General features: G+C 37.2%; 1 protein-coding gene across 4 annotated transcripts in view; it reads right to left on the reverse strand.

The window, feature by feature from the left end:
* The window catches only part of LOC122916524 (WD repeat containing planar cell polarity effector), a 455,082-nt gene that overhangs the window by 284,727 nt on the left and 151,403 nt on the right, over positions 1–18,952 (reverse strand). For all 4 annotated transcript variants that reach the window (XM_044264070.1, XM_044264072.1, XM_044264073.1 and 1 more), the window contains exon 7: positions 1,111–1,225. In XM_044264070.1, coding sequence (XP_044120005.1) covers positions 1,111–1,225 — 115 coding nt within the window. The remainder of the gene's footprint in view (positions 1–1,110; positions 1,226–18,952) is intronic.

Genomic DNA, 18,952 nt, shown 5'->3' on the forward strand with positions numbered 1-18,952 from the left:
GAGTCAGGACAGTAGAGCAGAGAGAAAATGGGCTCTGCAGTTAGAACCTGGGTTCCAATTTTAGTTTGGTTATTTTCAAGCTGTTCCCTGGTATCTCATTCATGGGCATGTTTCTTAATGTCTTAGCTTCAATTTCCTTATCTATAAAATGTAAATAACTATACTATAAAAGCTTCTTTTTAATTAAATAAGTAGGTAGACACATCATCTTAGAGTCTTTCAGGGCTCAAATAAATGTCAGTATCCTATTTCAAAAACTAGCTTAAAATCTTTTTTACATGTTTTTTAAAAAGATTTATTTACTTGAGTGAGAAAGAGAGGGGGAGAGAGAGGGAAAGACAGAGTGTGTGCACACCTGCATATGTGTGGGAGGGTTAGTGGGGAGGAGGGGCAAAGACAGAGGAGGAGAAAAAACCCAAGCCAACTCTGACTCCATGGTGAGCACGGAGCCCAACTCAGGTCTTGACACCAGGCTCAATCTCCTACCCTGAGATCACTACCCAAGCCAAAACCAAGGGTTGAACACCCTACTGACTGTGCCATGAGACGCCCCTTTATTACGTACTTTGTAGTAATTATTACTTACTGATTGTGGTATACTTAAAAGGATCCAGTTTTATCTAGTATATTTGGCATTGGTTTACATATTTAGAAATACTGCCCAAATTTTCTCAAAAGTTAGTATTCTTAGATTTTGGTAACAACAGATCTTCCTACTAGCCAAATCACAGATTTTTTTTTTTTTTTTAATTTGTGGCTGTGTTGACACATTTGGGTTATTTACAGAAAACTCATTTGAAAATGAAAAATACTTGAAATGTCAATAATAAAGGACTAATTTTTAAAGAACACACTAAAAAAACCCTGTTTTGAGAATACATTCACATTTTTCAAAGGAAAAAGTAAAAAGTACTCAGAATATGAGCCTAACACTTAACAAAATTTTTGTATTAAATATTAGTCAAAACTTGTATTGGTCCCAGGGGTTGTAACTATGCTATTATAAGCGATTACTTGTGTTTGCAAGTCCCCAGTGGTAATAATTAGTGTACCTGTTGACACACTATTTCTCCTGCCCCACTGTTAATGTAGGCACATGGGGGTAATTACCATCACTGATGGAGTCTGAGATGAGCTTCCCCACCAGGCTTCTGTCAATCACCACTTTTTCCAGCTGTGGCCCAGAGAGGCTTAGGGACACCAGCACACCTGAACCAAAGAGGAGCTAAAAACAGGTAAAGGGGGCAGGGGGAGAGATGTACTGAGAATTAGAGTTTTTCAAAAATCTTTATTTAAATGTATAAATTATAAAGATATTTATATGGGCATGTATACCATGAAATTATAAAGAGTTTTTCTTTACTGAAAAGAAGCACTGCAATTCTGAGTAAATAGATACATGTGGCTAAATCATGCAACATGGTAAGTGCATTTGATTAAAGCTATGTGCAAAAACTGAATTTAGACCATGTTTATCAGAAGCCCAACCAACGAAACACTTAGAAAACACCAATAAAGAAGTAACTGCTTTGTACTGTATTCAGAAATGTACTGTGTTCTACTAAAATACTTTGAAAGATTACTATTTATATCAGAAATTAAAAGATTTCTGAAAGTTTGAATAGTCATTGCTATACATTAAATATAGAAAAGATGCAACCATTACAATATAAACAGTGAATGTTACAATTTATTTGGAATTTAAGCCCCACTTCTACGAATAAAGATCTTGTCAGTTTAAAAATTAAAATACATGGAAATCAAATCAACTGAAGTAAAATGTTAAATTTTAATATTCATAAATAAACAATTTCTCAAAAAGAGATAAACATAGTAAAGTACCAGGCTTTATCAATATCGGTGTTCACCCAACCACCTAACAAAGATGACTAGATATTACCATTATGATACTGCTCCTTTCCATTTGTGGCAGCATAATTCATTCATCTCCAAATGTTTAAAACTTCTGAAAGGACTATGCATATGCATATGCTTGTTATCTATAAGATTATGAAATATCAACACTGGAAGAAATTGTTTCACCTTCAAGGCAACAGACTCAAAGCAGATGAATCATGGAACAGCATATGGTATAAGAAGAAAAAAACCAATTGTCAGTAAACTAATCATGAACATGCTAGCCAAATTCAAAGACAACTACGATTTTAAACAAAACAGGGGAATTCCCCACCTACCTAGGAAACGTGTCCCAGCTAGAAAGGATAATTCTGCGTCAAGACATATTTAGACATGTGTGAAGGATGAGCAGCATGAGGGACCAGGTTAATATAAAGAAAGACTACTACTTCCCCAATGCTTAACAGATTCCAGGCACATGAATAGGAACAGAAACTGAAGGGTCCCACATGACTAAAAAGACTGTCCATTTAATGTCAATGCCCCTAAAAGGGGTAGATGGCAGGAAAGATGTAATCATCCTTATTCATTTGGGAGACTAATAAGAGAAGAACATTTGTTCCAAGAATTTCAAAATATTCACAAATTAATCTCTGCTGAATTACATCCAACCCTGCAAGACACCAAGATGGCAAACACTGATATTTCCCTTTGGGGAATTCCCCCATAACAACATAACACATAGCCTTTACTTCTAAATTCTCCGTTCTCAGGCAGGCAATTTTAGGGTCATCTTTCATACCTAGTTTTCCCCTATGTCACAGCTTTTTTCTCCCCCATTTATTCAAAACATCTCTAAAATCTGTCCTTTTCTATTTATTTTTATCTACTAAAACTTTACACCTATATCCTTGAGCATCTTTTCTTCTTAGTTATCCACTGACTACTAAGCTCTTTATGGATGTATCTTTAACACCTAAAACAATGCCAGGCACACAGTAAGTGCGAACTAAATGTTTGAAGAAAAAAAATCATAATTAACTCATTATAGGATCAGATCACTCATAGTTAGAAAGAAACTTATTCTAATCTTCCACAATGACATGAAAGTTCCTTCTGCAGCATCTCTTCAAGCATCTTTCAAGCATTCAGTTCATGCTTAAATACCTCCAGTGATCAGGAGCTCATTACCTTACCACTGGACACTTCTAATTGATTTAGAGATCATTTATTCAAGGTTTTCATTCAACAAAGACTAAATGTTGATTTTATGCCAAGCACTAAACTAAATTTAGTGGCTCAAAAGAGAATAAAATATAATCCTCAAAATAGGTGAGAGATAGGTTAACAGAGAGTATCTCTACATACAAGCAAATAAGTGTAATAAAGTGCTATTACTGGTCCAATTATAGAAGTACTCACTGGGGAGACTAGGGAGACTGAGTAAGAGGTGGTGACGGTTGAGCTTGAGGTAAAGGCTAATACTGCCTTCTAAGAACTTCTATAATAACCTAAATTTTTCTTCAACAGCACACTTTAAAATATTAAAAGATAGTAACATAGTGTTAAGCGTGACTCTGAATCAGAATGAAATCAGCATTTGCTCTGCCTCCTACTAGCTGTGTGACCATGTGGGAATTACTTAACCTCTCTATGACTTCATTTCCTTGTCTGAAATGATAGGGTAAAATCGACATCTACCTCATAGGATGAGCATTAAATAACTTTTTACAAACAGTATTTAGAATAATGCCTGGCACACAGTAAGTGCTTGCAATTACTATTATTCAACCATTGCTCATATGATATATGTTCACTATACTACCTGCCATCTCTGAACACATTTTTTTGTCTTTCTAAAAATCTTGTGCCCAGATTGGACTCGACACTAAAGAGAGTGCACTAGAGCCCAGGTGAGTTATCACCAGTACAATCTTTTGTTACCTTTCCCATTTGCAATGATTTCATAAGGATATTGTCTCCAAGATATTTGCAAGTTCCTCCAGAACTCTGGCATTTAATTTGTCCAAGTCTCAAATTTCTTTTCCTTACTTTCTACTCTCAGCACCATTATCATGAACTAGTCCTCATGTCCTAATACTAATCGCTATTTCTATATTTGGGCATTTATTATCTTGGAAAAAAAATTATGAATGACCACTCTTGGGGGTGCCTGGGTGGCTCAGTGGGTTAAAGCCTCCGCCTTTGGCTTGGGTCATGATCCCAGGGTCCTGGGATTGAGCCCCGCATCAGGCCCTCTGTTTGGTGGGGAGCCTCCTTCCTCCTCTCTCTCTGCCTGCTTCTCTGCCTACCTGTGATCTCGTTCCGTCAAATAAATAAATAAAAATCTTAAAAAAAAAAAAAAAAAGACCACTTTTGTAGGATGGTGGTATCAAGTGCAACCTGTGAGAGCAGGTAAAAGAGGGACTTAAGCTGGAAAGGATTTGAAGGGAAAGTGTCAAGGTACAGTAAGAAAGCATGCATGCTGCAGTAGGTAACACATGGAGACTGGAGCAGTGATTTGGGAACTGTGAATCCTGCCCAGTGAGTTTCAGCATTCCTTCAGAATCTTTCTTTGAAGGACAGGTGCAGCCATATATATATATATATATATATATATATATATATATTCGTTCATTCATTCCACAAATATATACTTAGTATTTTGAGCCAGGCCCTGTTCTAGGTACTGAAGATACAGCAATGAACCTAACAGACAAAACCCTTGCCCACCCTCACCTCAGGGAGCTTGCATTCTAGTGTGGACACGGGTAATAGGCAAACAGTTTTGATATAATGTCAGATAGCAGTAAGAACTACAGAGAAAAATAAAGCACAGTTAAGGACAGGGATTTTTAGAAGAATCCTGTTTTAAGCAGAATGACTAATAAAGAAATAAAAAGACCTCTCCAAGGAGATGACATTGGAGTCATTTGACCCAAATGAAGTTATTGAATAAGCCACAGGATTATTTGGAGAAAGGGAACTTAAGGCGGAGAACACCAACTGCAAAAACTCTAAGGTCAGAATATGCCTGGGAGGACTGAAGAAAGCTAGGGCAGAGTAGCTAGAGGGAAATGAGTGACAGTGCTATTCATAGATGATGAAATCAGAGAGGTAGCTGGGCCAAGTTAGGCTGACGAGAAATCATTTTAAGCAGCAGAGAATTACAATCTCATTTATGTTTTAAAGAGGGGTCTGGGCAAGAGTAAAAGCAAGGAGACCATTTGGAGGCTATTGCAGTGGTTCAGGTGAGAGAAGATGATGGTTTGGATACAATGGCAATGCTGGAAGAAATGATATGTGGACAGATTTGAGATATATTTTATTTTTTATTTTTTTAAAAAAACCTTTATTTATTTATTTGACAGACAGAGATCACAAGCAGGCAGAGAGGCAAGCAGAGACAGAGAGAGAGGGAAGCAGGCTCACCGCTGAGCAGAGAGCCGAAGGCGGGGTTCGATCCCGGGACTCTGGGATCATGACCTGAGCCCAAGGCAGAGGCTTTAACCCACTGAGCCACTCAGGCGCCCCTGAGATATATTTTAAAGGGAATCAGCAAGAACCTGCTGAAGGACTGGATGTGGCATACAAAGGAAAAACTCAAAAAGTTTTGAGCTGAGTAACTGGATTTAATGAGTAGAAAGGTCACATGGCTAGGGCCCTAATCCACCCTGACTGGTGTCCTCATAAGCAGAGGAAGAGACAACAGAGAGTTCTCTCCCTCCATGTGCACGCACAGAGGAAGGGCCATATGACAACATAGTAAGAAGATTGCTGTCTATAAGCCAGGAAGAGAGGCCTTACCAAAAAAGCAACACTGACAGCACATTGGTCTTGGAATTCTAGTCTCTAGAATTGTGAGAAATTTAAAAAAAAATTTTTCCACTTAATCTATCATTAAAGTTGAAAGAGGTTTGGTCTGAGGTTTGGAGCATTCCAATCTTTAGAGGTATGAAAAGATCAGGTTAGCCCTCTTAACAAAACCTAGCTTGGGTACTCATTAGGATCAAGGTATGTCCATCATTTAGATCTCTACATGTCTTGTGGCCTAGAGGTATCTCTGAAACCAGATTTTGAAATAATAAGATATAGATACATTAGCAAGCTAATTAGTGCATTTTTATAAAACAACCTGTGGGAAAGCATAAAGTTTCCAAGTACTGGTGCCAAAGACAGTCTTGGATATAGTAACAGAGATAACCAGAATCAGGATAAAATAGTCTGAAGTTCAGGAAAAGAATATTCCAGTTCAGATAAGAAAGTGCTTCCACCTGTTTTCCCAAAAGGTTTGTTCTTAAACCCTCCAAAATGAAAATGGCCAATGTAAGATTTGGCATGACATGAAGAAAAAGGTCACTAAGATACTATCCTATCCTACTAGCAAGGAGTTGGGGAATTCTGACAGCTCAGAAAATGAAAACGAGGAAAGAAGTAAAGGGAAGCCCCTACAGAGCAGATCTGAGCTTTGGGCTAGCTCCCTAGGATGAATGGAAGGCCCACGAGATTTCCCAAAATTGTTCCGACTTTAATGTTGTTCTTTGTGCAGAACGTGACTAAGGCAAAACAGGAACGGAAACTTTCTTTTCTTGGACACCCTCCCAGGCAGGAAGTATCTTTTTTACTATTTCTGCTATGTCCATATTTCTTTCCATTGCCTTTAGCATTTCTCCTCATTTTCTCCAATAAGCTCATGCCAAAGAAGCTTTCTCTTTAAGATTATGGGAAATGATTTCCATAATCTTCAGATGGCTCTTCAAACGGTTTCTCCTAAACTCAGATTCAGTACTTAATGGGAAGTGAAATGGCACTGGGAAAAGAAAATCAGATCAGATAATAACATTAATCTACATAAAACACAAACAACCACAAGAACCTACGATTCATTTCATTCACCAGCTCAAAACATGTGAATTTTTGCCTCCTGCATAGACAGGGATACAATGGTGAATAAGGAAGACACATGTTAGTAGAATACAGAGAGAATACAGGAGAAGACCTCATTTCAGAGAAAAGTGGAGGTTTTGGTCAGGATAGATGGCTGCTTCTTAGAACAGAGAGTTTAATACCCACAGAAAAGAGAAATGGATCATACTTGGTCTCAAATACTGAAGAAGAACTGGTGCAGTAATTGTAAATGAGCTATTATTTTATAATAGTGATAACAAACAATTCCACTAAATTCAATATTCTCAGTGGTTAAGAAAACTCCCCCCCAAATCCATGTGATTATAATTATGTCTTAGGAGAAAATGAAAAGTGAAGGTATGCAGGGTCAGGACTACAAATCAACAGTGAGCGACAAGTTTAATCCATGATCTGAAAATTAAGTCATGAACAGCCAGCAAAGTCTGATCCCCCAAATCACTAGCAGACATGTGGGCGATAGCAGGTGCTGAACACTACAATCCAGAGAGACAATAAGAATATTGTTGTCCAGAGTATTAGGACCACTGCAGTGAATTCTAGGGCTGAAGCAAATATTTAAAGCATTATAGAGCCACTCCCCTGGAGGTGCAGTGAATTTACATCACAGTGGGACCCAACACCTCACTCCTGCCCCCACAATCCAATCCACAGGATAAATTCTGGAGACACTCTGAGAGCTATAGATGGTCAAACAATTTTACATTGGAAGAATCTATAATGAAGACTAGAGTCACTGATTATTTTAGCAGATAACCTGTTGGAAAAAAGATAACATGTCTTCTGTAATTTACTCCTTCATTCAGCAAACATTGAGTATAGAGGGAAACCATGCCTGACTAACGCATTAGAGTGGAGAAACAAAAGTAAATGCAATTAAAACAAGGACAAAAAAAAATTTAATTGACTCACTAGAGAAAACTGACTTAAGGACAAGAAACAGAAGGATAAAAAATAAACAGGTATTGGGACGCCTGAGTGGCTCAGTGGGTTGGGCCGCTGCCTTCGGCTCAGGTCGTGATCCCAGGGTTCTGGGATCGAGTCCCACATCGGGCTCCTAGCTCAGCGGGGAGCCTGCTTCTCCCTCTGCCTCTGCCTGCCTCTCTGTCTGCCTGTGCTCACTCGCTCTCTCTCCCTCTGTCTCTGACAAATAAATAAATAAATAAATAAATAAAAATAAACAGGTATTTTTCCGGATAGAGAAGTGTTAACAATGGGGTTTCCCAAAAATTTGTAGAGTATTATTCAATATATGGAATAGATACATGCCTAGAAATTTGCCTGCTAAGTATATTTCAATATAAGAAATCTCATTTTCTCACTATGAGTAAAGCTACTTTTTAATTCCTAATGTAATTCTCAAGCCACCTCTTCTACGTTTATATATAATAATTACATAAAAGTGATCATTTCTAGAAATATTTATAATCCTGGTGAAATTCACACACACACACACACACAAAAAGTACAAAGGTAAAGCTCCTACTTGCCAAAAGTTTTAAAGAACAAAAGGGATAAAGGCAGTGGTAAGAAGTGAACAAGAAGGGACGCCTGGGTGGCTCAGTCAGTTAAGCGTCTGTCTTCAGCTCAGGTCATAATCCCAGGGTCCTGGGATCAAGTCCCGCATTGGACTCCTTGCTTGGCAGAGAGCCTGCTTCTCCCTCTGCCTGCTACTCCCCCTGTTTGTGCTCTGATAAAGAAATAAATAAAACCTTAAAAAATTTTCTTTAAAAAAGTGAACAGGAAATCATACCAGATAGCACAGTACTTTTATACAAAATTTTATAATTTAGAGGATTTTTATACATATAATGCATGTAAAATGCCAGTACAACTCTGGTACCTAATAAGTACACAAGTTTAAAAAATAACAATAACAAGGTTAATTCTCATACTAATTCATGATCAGGAGGGTAAAGCAACTAACCAAAGGTCTCATAATCAGTGGGAAAGTAGAGACCACGACAGAACAAATTCAGTGTTCTTTCTCACACCACTGAGGAACTAATATCCTTAACTCTCATTTCTCAGTTGACCTCCATATAATAGCCCATCTGGTTTTCCTCTCTCTGTGGCTTGCTCTTCACTTTAAACTAGCTGCCCTCTCAACTAGTAATTCTCAAATGGGACTGATTTTGGCTACCAGGGGACATTTGGCAATGTCTGGAGACATTGTGATCACAAGCCCTGTAAATGAGTCACTTGCACAGAGGCTCAACTGAAGAGAGCGCTCATAAATGAGCTGCTGTGGAGCTGAAGGTTCTCCTTATCTCCATTAAGCAGATTTGGGGGATCCTCAAATTCTAATCAACACTTTCCTCACATAAAGAAAGAATAATGACTGAAGACCTGGTCAGATATCTTAAATGGAGTGGTGAGCAGTGCATAGTTAGATCAGGAACCTGGAGGAAACTTGTTCTGTATGCTTCCAACCATGTTCAGGGCAATGAGTGATGACTAATGCCAGTTGTCAAGACAGATAGAGCCCCAGGGCAAGTCAGAGAGCTACAGCAGCTTGATAGAAATATCCTGTAAGAACACCTCCTCACTTGTGTTCTAATTCTCAGCTCACCAATCTTCTTATCTATAATTTAGTCTCTTGAGTAATTCAGCCATCACGTGGGAATGCCCCAAGCAAATGAACAAAATCTATGATGCCAGATATATCTGACAATATAAATTAATAAATTGCCATGCCAGTTAATAAATCAGTCCTTCTGAGTTTGGTTATTGTAAATGTTGTTAGTACAAGAAAACAAATAGAGATAACATAAAAGATAGATAAGTTTAATTAATCAGAAGTTTTCTGCCCAAGTCTATGATACATTGTTGGGGTGTGTGTGCAGAATTTCTAAAAGTTACAGACCTACATGAAAATTACCATCACATTTTATTGGGAAAAAAGTGCAGTGGGGTGTGTGTGTGTGTCTGTGTGTGTGTGTGTAGAAATTATCTGTATAAATACAAGAAAATGTCAGAAAGAATAGGCCCAAAACTATTGACAGTATGTACCTCAAAGAGGTGAAATTAAGAGTTGGAGGAATGAATTTTACTTCTAGTCTCAAAGAGTTTTTAAAAATTGGAATTATATATATAGCCAAACTATGGAAAGAACCTAGATGTCCATCAACAGATGAATGGATAAAGAAGATGTGATATATATACACAATGGAATACTATGCAGCCATCAAAAGAAATGAAATCTTGCCATTTGCAACGACATGGATGGAACTAGAGGGTATCATGCTTAGCGAAATAAGTCAATCGGAGAAAGACAACTATCATATGATCTCCCTGATATGAGGAAGTGGAGATGCAACATGGGGGGTTAAGGGGGTAGGAGAAAAATGAATGAAACAAGATTGGATTGGGAGGGAGACAAACCATAAGTGACTCTTAATCTCACAAAACAAACTGAGGGTTGCTGGGGGGAGGGGGGTTGGGAGAAGGGGAGTGTGGTTATGGACATTTGGGAGGATATGTGCTATGGTGAGTGCTGTGAAGTGTGTAAACCTGGCGATTCACACACCTGTACCCCTGGGGATAAAAATACATTATATATTTATTAAAAATTTAAAAAAAATTTAAAATTAAAAAAAATTGGGATTATGAATGATTTCTTAACTTTTTATGTTTTTAGTATTTTTCTTTTATAAATTTATTATTATTACTTTTATTATGTTATGTTAGTCACCATACAGTACATCATTAGTTTCTGATGTAGTGTTCCATGAACTTTTTAAAAACAGAGCAGCTCTTAAATTATATTTCTTATTTTATGGTTTTAAAGAGATGGTTTTTTTTTTATTATGTTCAGCTAGCCACTGTATAGTATATCATTAGTTTTTGATGTGGTGTTCAATGATTACATTAGTTGTATATATGCCACAAAATGTGTTTCTAAGTCAGAATTTAAACCATACTGAAAATGAAGTATAACAGTGGCTCCTTACTTAAAAAATCAAGTAGGAAACTGGACTGAATCCCTCTCCTCTGAATTTCACTTATTAAAAAAATCAAAACTCTTTTTTTCCTATCATAGCGCCTTATTAGATTGCTTAATCCATGTCCAATTTCTTTACTTACTAAAAGAAGACTATCACTGTAAAATATGGTAGATCCAAATTATGGATTATCATGTGCCTACTAAAAATAAGGAGGTAGATGTAGATCACTGACAGGTATACACTGTTATGTGAAGAAAGTTACAGAACAATATGTACAGAGTAATTTTGCTTATTTTAAAAACAAATGTATAGGGTGCCTGGGTGGCTCAGTGGGTTAAGCCGCTGCCTTCGGCTCAGGTCATGATCCCAGGATCCTGGGGTCGAGTCCCGCATCGGGCTCTCTGCTCAGCAGGGAGCCTGCTTCCTCCTCTCTCTCTCTGCCTGCCTCTCTGCCTGCTTGTGATCTCTCTCTGTCAAATAAATCAATAAAAAAATAAAAATAAAAAAAAAATAAAAACAAATGTATATGCACACAAAAACACAGAGGAGTATTTGTAAATGCATGGAGGAAGGACATAAATCAAACTGCTAACTGTGGTATCATGAAGAAGGGAATAAGCTTGGTGTTGGAGGATACTTTTTACTATATACCTGTTTTTATTGTATGCCATTTTACAATGATAAGTAGTAATTTTAATTTTTTTATTTTATTTTTTAATTTTTAATTTTTTTTAAGTAGGCTCCACACCTAGCATGAGGCTTGAAATCACAATTCTAAGATTAGGGAGTCACATGTTCTACCAAGTGAGCCAGCGAGATATCCCTAATTATTTTAAATTTTAAAACATTAAAACTGGGAATAAAGATCACCACTAAATCTTTTTTCAGTTCCCTTAGTTTGAATTTACCATTTTAAATTGCTCACCTTCACCCAAAAGATTTCAAAATCACCCATATTCTGATGATTTTCTTTAATTTCTCTAAAATCTATCATTCTTAATAGAACTCTTTGTCTATTCTCTTTGACTAGGACCATACTCCACAGTTGCCCCTGAAACATTCTGCTTCTCCTTCCCTGTAATAAAATACTAATAGAGCATAAATCTAAAAGAGCATTTCCCAGGGCATAGTCTGTGAAATACTAATCTTTGAAGATGTTCCAGAAAAGTAAGCTTGGAAATTTTGTATATATGTCACCTCTTTAAGACTGACAACAGCACTTCCTGAGTTAATTTAAACACACACATATACACATTCACCCTTAATAGGTGCCAGATACCTTCCTAATTTAACAACACAGAGCATTATGCTGGGTTTAAGCACAGCAGAGATTTCTTAGGATTAGTATTGTTAAATTGTTACTATTGCTTTTTGTTGAGATAGAAATACAAACCACAAAAATCTTTCAAAATAAAAATCTATCACAAAATACTGAGCAGTCCGTTTTATAACTTCTCCCAAATAGTTTATAACTTGGATCTAATTCAACATGTGAGACACAGTCCCTGCCCCCTGAAACTTTTAGTCAAATCAGTGAGGCAGATAGTAATTAGATGGTCACACAATAAATGTAAAACTGAACTGCAATGACTGCCAAGAAGTACATGGTCTTGTAAAAGCACATCAGAAGGGATAGAGCTTACCTTCTGTAGTCAGGGAAGGCTTCCCTATAGAAATGATAACTGGTAGTCTGAGATGTAAGGATAGCAATGTGTTACCTCAGTGAAAGGGGAAGCAAAGGGTATTTTAGGCTGACCTAAGAACAGTTTACGCAAAGGCCCTGAAGCAAGAGAAAGCCTGTAGAGCATGAGAGACTGAAAGAACCCTGTGTGGCTGAGGCACCGAGATTTTTGTTTTTATGTTTTGTTTTGTTTTTTTTTAAGATTTTATTTATTTATTTGAGAGAGAGTATGAGAGAGGGAGCATGAGAGGAGAGAGGTCAGTGGGAGAAGCACTCTCCAGAGAGCAGAGAGCCTGATGTGGGACTCCATCCTGGGACTCCAGGATCAAGACCTGAGCCGAAGGCAGTTGCCCAATGAACCAGGCACTATATTTTACTTTATTTTACTATATTTACCCTATATTTTACTTTTTTACAGATAGAGTGTGCTTGCGAGCAGGGCTTGATCTCACAACTCTGAGATCATGACCTGAGCCAAAATCAAGAGTCCAACACTTAACCAACCGAGCCACCCAGGTGCCCCAATTTTTGAAAAGAGAGTATAGTAAGGGATGAAGTTGAAAAGGTAAGTAGATTAGAGTTCAGTCTAGCCTTTAAGAGTAGTATGATACTGTAATTTTTAAAAAATAACAATATTAATTTTTTAAAAGATTTTTTTTATTTATTTGACAGAGAGAGAGATCACAAGTAGGCAGAGAGAGAGGGAAGCAGGCCCCCCACTGAGCAGAGAGCCCAATGCAGGGCTCGATCCCAGGACCCTGAGACCATGACCTGAGCCGAAGGCAGAGGCTTAACCCACTGAGTCACCCTGGTGCCACTGATGCTGTAATTTTTAAAATTCAACTTATTGATTTAATTTTTAGAATGGATAATACATTCATATATTTCCAAAAGAAAACAACAAATTATACAGAGGTAACAGTTTTAAAAGTCTTGTTCTTGAGACGCTGTGGGTGGCTCAGTTGGTTGAGAGGCTGACTCTTGATTCTGGCTCAGTTCCTGATCTTGGGGATGTGAGACTGAGTCCCATGTTGGACTCTGCACTTGATGAGGAGTCTGCTTGAGATTCTCCCTCACCTTCTCCCTTTGTCCCCCATCCTGTGCTCTCTGTCAAATAAATGAATGAACCTTTTTTTTAAAAGACTTATTCCTTTTCCTGTATCCCCCACCACCACCAATGCTCCCTTGCCCCTGCACTAATGAATCAGTTTTCAGTCTCCTATCTAATATCCAGAGTTGTAGGAGTGTTTTAAACAGAAGAGTCACCAGTATGCCTTTTAAAAAAATCATGTTGGCTACAGGATAGAAAATAGACTGGTGGGGAGCAAAAATGGAAGCAGGTAGGACATTTAGGAAGTGTTTAAGTAGTCTAGAAGAGAGAATGAAGTGAGGTGGCTGTGACTAAAGTTATGAGCAAAGCAATGGAAAGCCTCCAGTCAATGTGAGAGAGATTTAGGAGATAAAATCAACAAGAATAAGAGTTAAGTTAGACATTTGCATGTGTGTGGTGGGGAGAAGTTAGGTAAAGAAGATAATTTCTAAGATAAGCAGACCTCCAGCTTTCTGGTTTCTGTAAGTGGATGGAAGGCAGAGCTATTCACTGAGATTGGAATGGCAAAAAAGGAACAGGTAAGGGATCTGAGTTCCATTTTAAAGATACTATGTTTGGGAGTGCCCAGCTGGCTCAGTTGGTAAAGTGTGTGACTCTTGAGCTCAGTGTTGTGAGTTGAAGTCCCACATGGGGGGTAAAGTTTACTTTAAAAATTTTTTCTTTAATTAAAGAAATATATACTGTGTTTGAAATATCTTTGAGATACCGAAGGGGTGACAACAAGTAGGCAGCTGGACTTATAGATTTGGAGCAAAGGGAAAAGGTCTGAGCTCTGTAAAGAAGCCACTAAAGCTACAGATATAAATTTGATAACTCAGGAGTTCAGAGGAGAAAGGACAGGACTTAGAATTGGGCTTTGAGGAATTCCAACATTCAAGGACACAGAAAGGAGTATGGGCCTGAAAAGGAGACCAACAATGCCAAAGAGGTAGAAAGAATACCGAAGAACAAAGTTTCAGGAGAATTGACAGAAAAAGAGCACTTTAAGAAAAAGGGTGTGGTACTGAGCTTGGGTGGCTCAGTCATTCAAGCAACCAACTCTTGATTTCAGCTCAGGTCATGATCTCAAAGTTGTAAGATGAAGCCCCGCATCAGGCTCTATGCTGGGTGTGGAGTCTGCTTAAGATTCTCTCTCTCTCTCTCTCTCTTTCTCTGCCCCTCTACCCCACTCTAAAACAAAACAAAACCAAAAAATAAAATAAAATAAAATAAAATAAAAACAAGGGAGTGGTCAGTAGTGTTGAATCCTCCTGTGTATTTAAGATGATGCTTTAAAAAATAAAAGTCTATTACATTTAGTAATATGGAATTTTTTGCAACCTTAGTGGCAAGTTTTTCAGCATAATAATCAGGACAAAAGCACAACTGGAGCTGGCTGAATAATTTTTGAGAAATTTGCTCTTGAAGGAAAGGGACAAGACCTGTAGTACCAGTGATGAATAAGACTTGTGATTATTTGTTTAAAAAGAAAAGAGCTGTGCTTATTTAGAAGCTAATTGGGAATCTCAGAGATCCCAAATAATTTTGAAACAATTTTGAAAAAGAACAAAGTTAGAGACTCACCTTACCTGATTTTAATACATATTATAAAGCCACAGTAATCAAAACAGTGTGATTCTGCCATAGAGACAAACCTAGACCAGTGGAACAGAACAGAGAGCTTAGAAATAAAACCTCACAAATATGTTCAAAGCGATCTTCAACAAGAGGGCCAAGACCATTCAAGGGGAAAGGACAATCACTTCAACAAATGGTGTGGGAAAAACTGAATATCCACATGCAAAAGAACAAAAGCGGACTCCTACACATACAGAAAAATACCAAAATGGATTAAAGAGCTACACAAAAATGTAAAATTCCTCAAAGAAACTATAGAAAAACAGCTTCATGATGCTGGATTTGACAATGATTTCTGGAATATAATGCCAAAAGCATAGACAACAAAACAAAAATAGACAAATGGGACTACCTCAAACTTTAACACTTTAATGTATTAAAGGACACAATCAACAGGGTAAAAAGACAATCATCAGGGTAAAAAGACAGGGTAAAAGACAATCCACACAATGGGAGAGAATCTTTGCTAATCATACATCTGATAAGGGATTAATATCCAGAATATATTATTTGAACTCCTATAAATCAGTAACATAAAATCATAACCCTTAAAAAATGGGCAAAACACTTGAATAGACATTTCTCCAAAGAAAATATACAAATGGCCAACAAGCAAAGGAAATTATGTTCAACATCACTAATCATTAGGGAAATGCAAATCAAAACCGCAATGAGATACCACTTCACACTCATTAGGATAGCACCTACCAAAACCAAACCAAACCAGAAATATAAAATAAGTGTTGGTGAGGATGTAGAGAATTTGGAACCCTTGTGTACCTCTGCTAGAATTATAAAATGGTATAATCACTATGGAAGACACTAGGGAGTTTCCTCAAAAAACTAAAAACAGAACAATCATCTGATTCAATAATCCAACTTGTGGGTATATATCCAAAAGAAATGAAAACAAGGTCTTGAAGAGATATTTGTACCCCATGTTCATAGTAGCATTATTCACAATAAAAAAGAAGGGAGCAACCCAAATGTCCATCAATGGCAATGGACAAACAGATAAACAAAATGTGGTACATAGATACAGTGAAACATTATTCAGCCTTAAAAAGGAAGGAATTCCTGTCACATGCCACAACATGGATGAACCATGAGGATATTATGCTAAGTGAAACAAGCCAGTCACAGAAGGACAAATACTGCATGATTCTACTTATATGAGGTATCTAAAATAGTCAAACTCACAGAAGCTGAGAGTAGAATGGTGGTCGCCAGGGGCTGGGAGGAGAGGGAAAGGTGATTTGTTGTTTAAGGGATAAAAAGTTTTAGTTCCTCAAGAGGAAAAAGTTCTGGAGATCTATTTCACAACAGTATGAGTATATTTAGCATTACTGAACTAAACACATAAAAATGGTTAAGATGACAAATTTTACATTTTTTATTCCATAATAAAAATATTTTTTAATTTAAAAAAATCTAAAGTTCTCAGGAAACAAACTGAGGGTTGCTGGAGGGAAGAGGGTTGGGAGGGATGGGATGGCTGGGTGAGGGACATTGGGGAGGGGATGTGCTATGGTGAGTGCTGTGAACTGTGTAAGACTGACGAATCACAGACCTGTACCCCTGGAACAAATAATACATTATATGTTAATAAAAAAAATGAAAAAAAATCTAAAGTTGATTCAAAAGATCCTGTCAACAGAAAGTTTAAAAACCAGGTCTGTGCCAGAAACTGAACATTTTGTATATATTAACTTACTTCTTATAATAAACTTGTAAGTTTTTATCTTCATTTTATAATAAAATAAACTGGCACAGAGAGGTCAAGTAACTTCGCAAAGTCACATAGCTAGTAAAGCCAAGATTTGATACCATGAAGAATGAAGCAGTTTGTGCTTTCCACCACTATGCTACAGATAAAAGAAATTATAATCATGTGGGGTCCTGAGAAGGCCAGAGGGCATGGGAGCCAAACTCTAGGCCAGGGGCTCCCAAAGTTTCTCAGTTCATGGCACCCTATAGGTCTCAGTAATCTTATGGTGTCCCCAAGCCAATGGAAATTCAGGTCCATTTGATAAATAGACTCCAACAACTAAAGTATTTATGTCCCAACAATTCAGTAGCCATTTGAAAACATAACAAACAGGGATTGAAGGAAAAAAAAAATTAATTCCTAAATAACCACAGTTACTTTTTAATAGGATGTGTGAACTAATGGAAGTTGGGCACTATACAACTTTTCAAACCTTGAAATAAGCTTGGACACCCTCATACTTGCTCCTGTTCTGCGTGAAGTCTTGTATGATCCTTGCTTCTTAACACAGCAAGTCCTGAAAAGTCAGCTTCATATAACTGTGATATCCTCAAAAAGAAGGTAATGCGATCTCATGGTGAAACCCTGCACTACCTGGAGCTACCTGTTTGTGTAGTGTCTGACCGATGTTTTGTGTTTCTTTTTTTTTCCCTAAGATTTTATTTATTTATTTGAGATAGAGCAAGAGTGAGAAAGAGAGAGCATGGGCACATAGGGGAGTGGGTAGAGGGAGAGGGAGAAGCAGGCTCCACACCAAGCATGGAGCCCGGCTTGGGCTTAATCCCAGAACCCTGGGATCATGACCTGAGCCGAAGGCAGATGCTTAACTCACTGAGCCATCCAGAAGCCCTGGAAGTCTTGTGTTTCCTTGAAAATTTTTAATACCCTACAAGACTCCTGTGAATTCACTGTAGTCCCCAGGATGCCTCAGCGTAGAGTTTGAGAGCTGTGGATTTAAGTCAAAGTCATAGAAGCAGAGATGCTGGGCCTCAGATAGGAGTAGGGACTCTTCCTCTATTATGGCAGAATATAAGGAGATTTATTTATTTAGCACGCAGTGGCAACTGGGATCTCACAATTCAACCTAGGCTTCTACTTAGACCAAGGAGACAACCAAATGACAAGTACTTCACTGTGAAAAGCCACTGTGAATAAATACTTTATATATAACACTATTTCATAAGAAGCATAGCTATAAATGCTTTTCATTTTATAGTCACTTAAGCAATATATCTGCTAACCTAATAATTCCATTTTAACTTTTTTTAAAAGAAAAGGTATAAGTTACAATTGGCAAAAACACCTGATATGTTTTCTCTATCATTGACACTGGCATATATATATAATGATATTCTCCAATACCATGAATGTACAGTTGTTAGGTTCTCAAACCTAACCTCAGATGCCTGTTTTATAAATGTACTTTTCTAATTGGTACATTCCAACCTATGCATCCAATATAAAGTTCTAAATTTGAAACATATTTCAGGTGTTTGTGTAAAATCTCAGCGCAAATATCCAAATATAATGCATTAAATGTCTTCTCATTTGCTAGTTACGATAGTAAAAAGTAGATAAATGGCATTTCTATATTTGTTTCTATTTTGTTAAATACAAAAATCAACAAAAGACAGATTATTCAGATTTTGAATTAATTTAGCTTTCCATATATTTACTATTAACTATAACTGAGTAAATGAGAGAAATTCATAGTCCTGAACTAGCTTCCTTTGGGGCAAAATACCTTTAAGCTTCCAAAACATTATTAGACATGAATGCCAAGGGTGGAGCCAGGGAAATTACAAGTTTCTTTAAAGAAATGCTTTAAAATGAAAACAATTAATAAAAGAAAAGAAAGAGCCATTTATGAAAAGAACAGGAAGGAAATGTTAATTGATGATACCAAGATACATTACTATAGAGATCAAAATTTTCTTTGTGTCATAACCACATTCCAAAACTGGGTTCATATCTTACTGTATTTTTAAGAGTAAATATTGACCCTATCAATGAATTGTCATAGGTCATCAAACTTCGGATTGAGA

The sequence above is a fragment of the Neovison vison genome, chromosome 8 (genome assembly GCF_020171115.1).
Source record: "Neovison vison isolate M4711 chromosome 8, ASM_NN_V1, whole genome shotgun sequence".
NCBI classification, from domain to species: Eukaryota; Metazoa; Chordata; class Mammalia; order Carnivora; family Mustelidae; genus Neogale; species Neogale vison.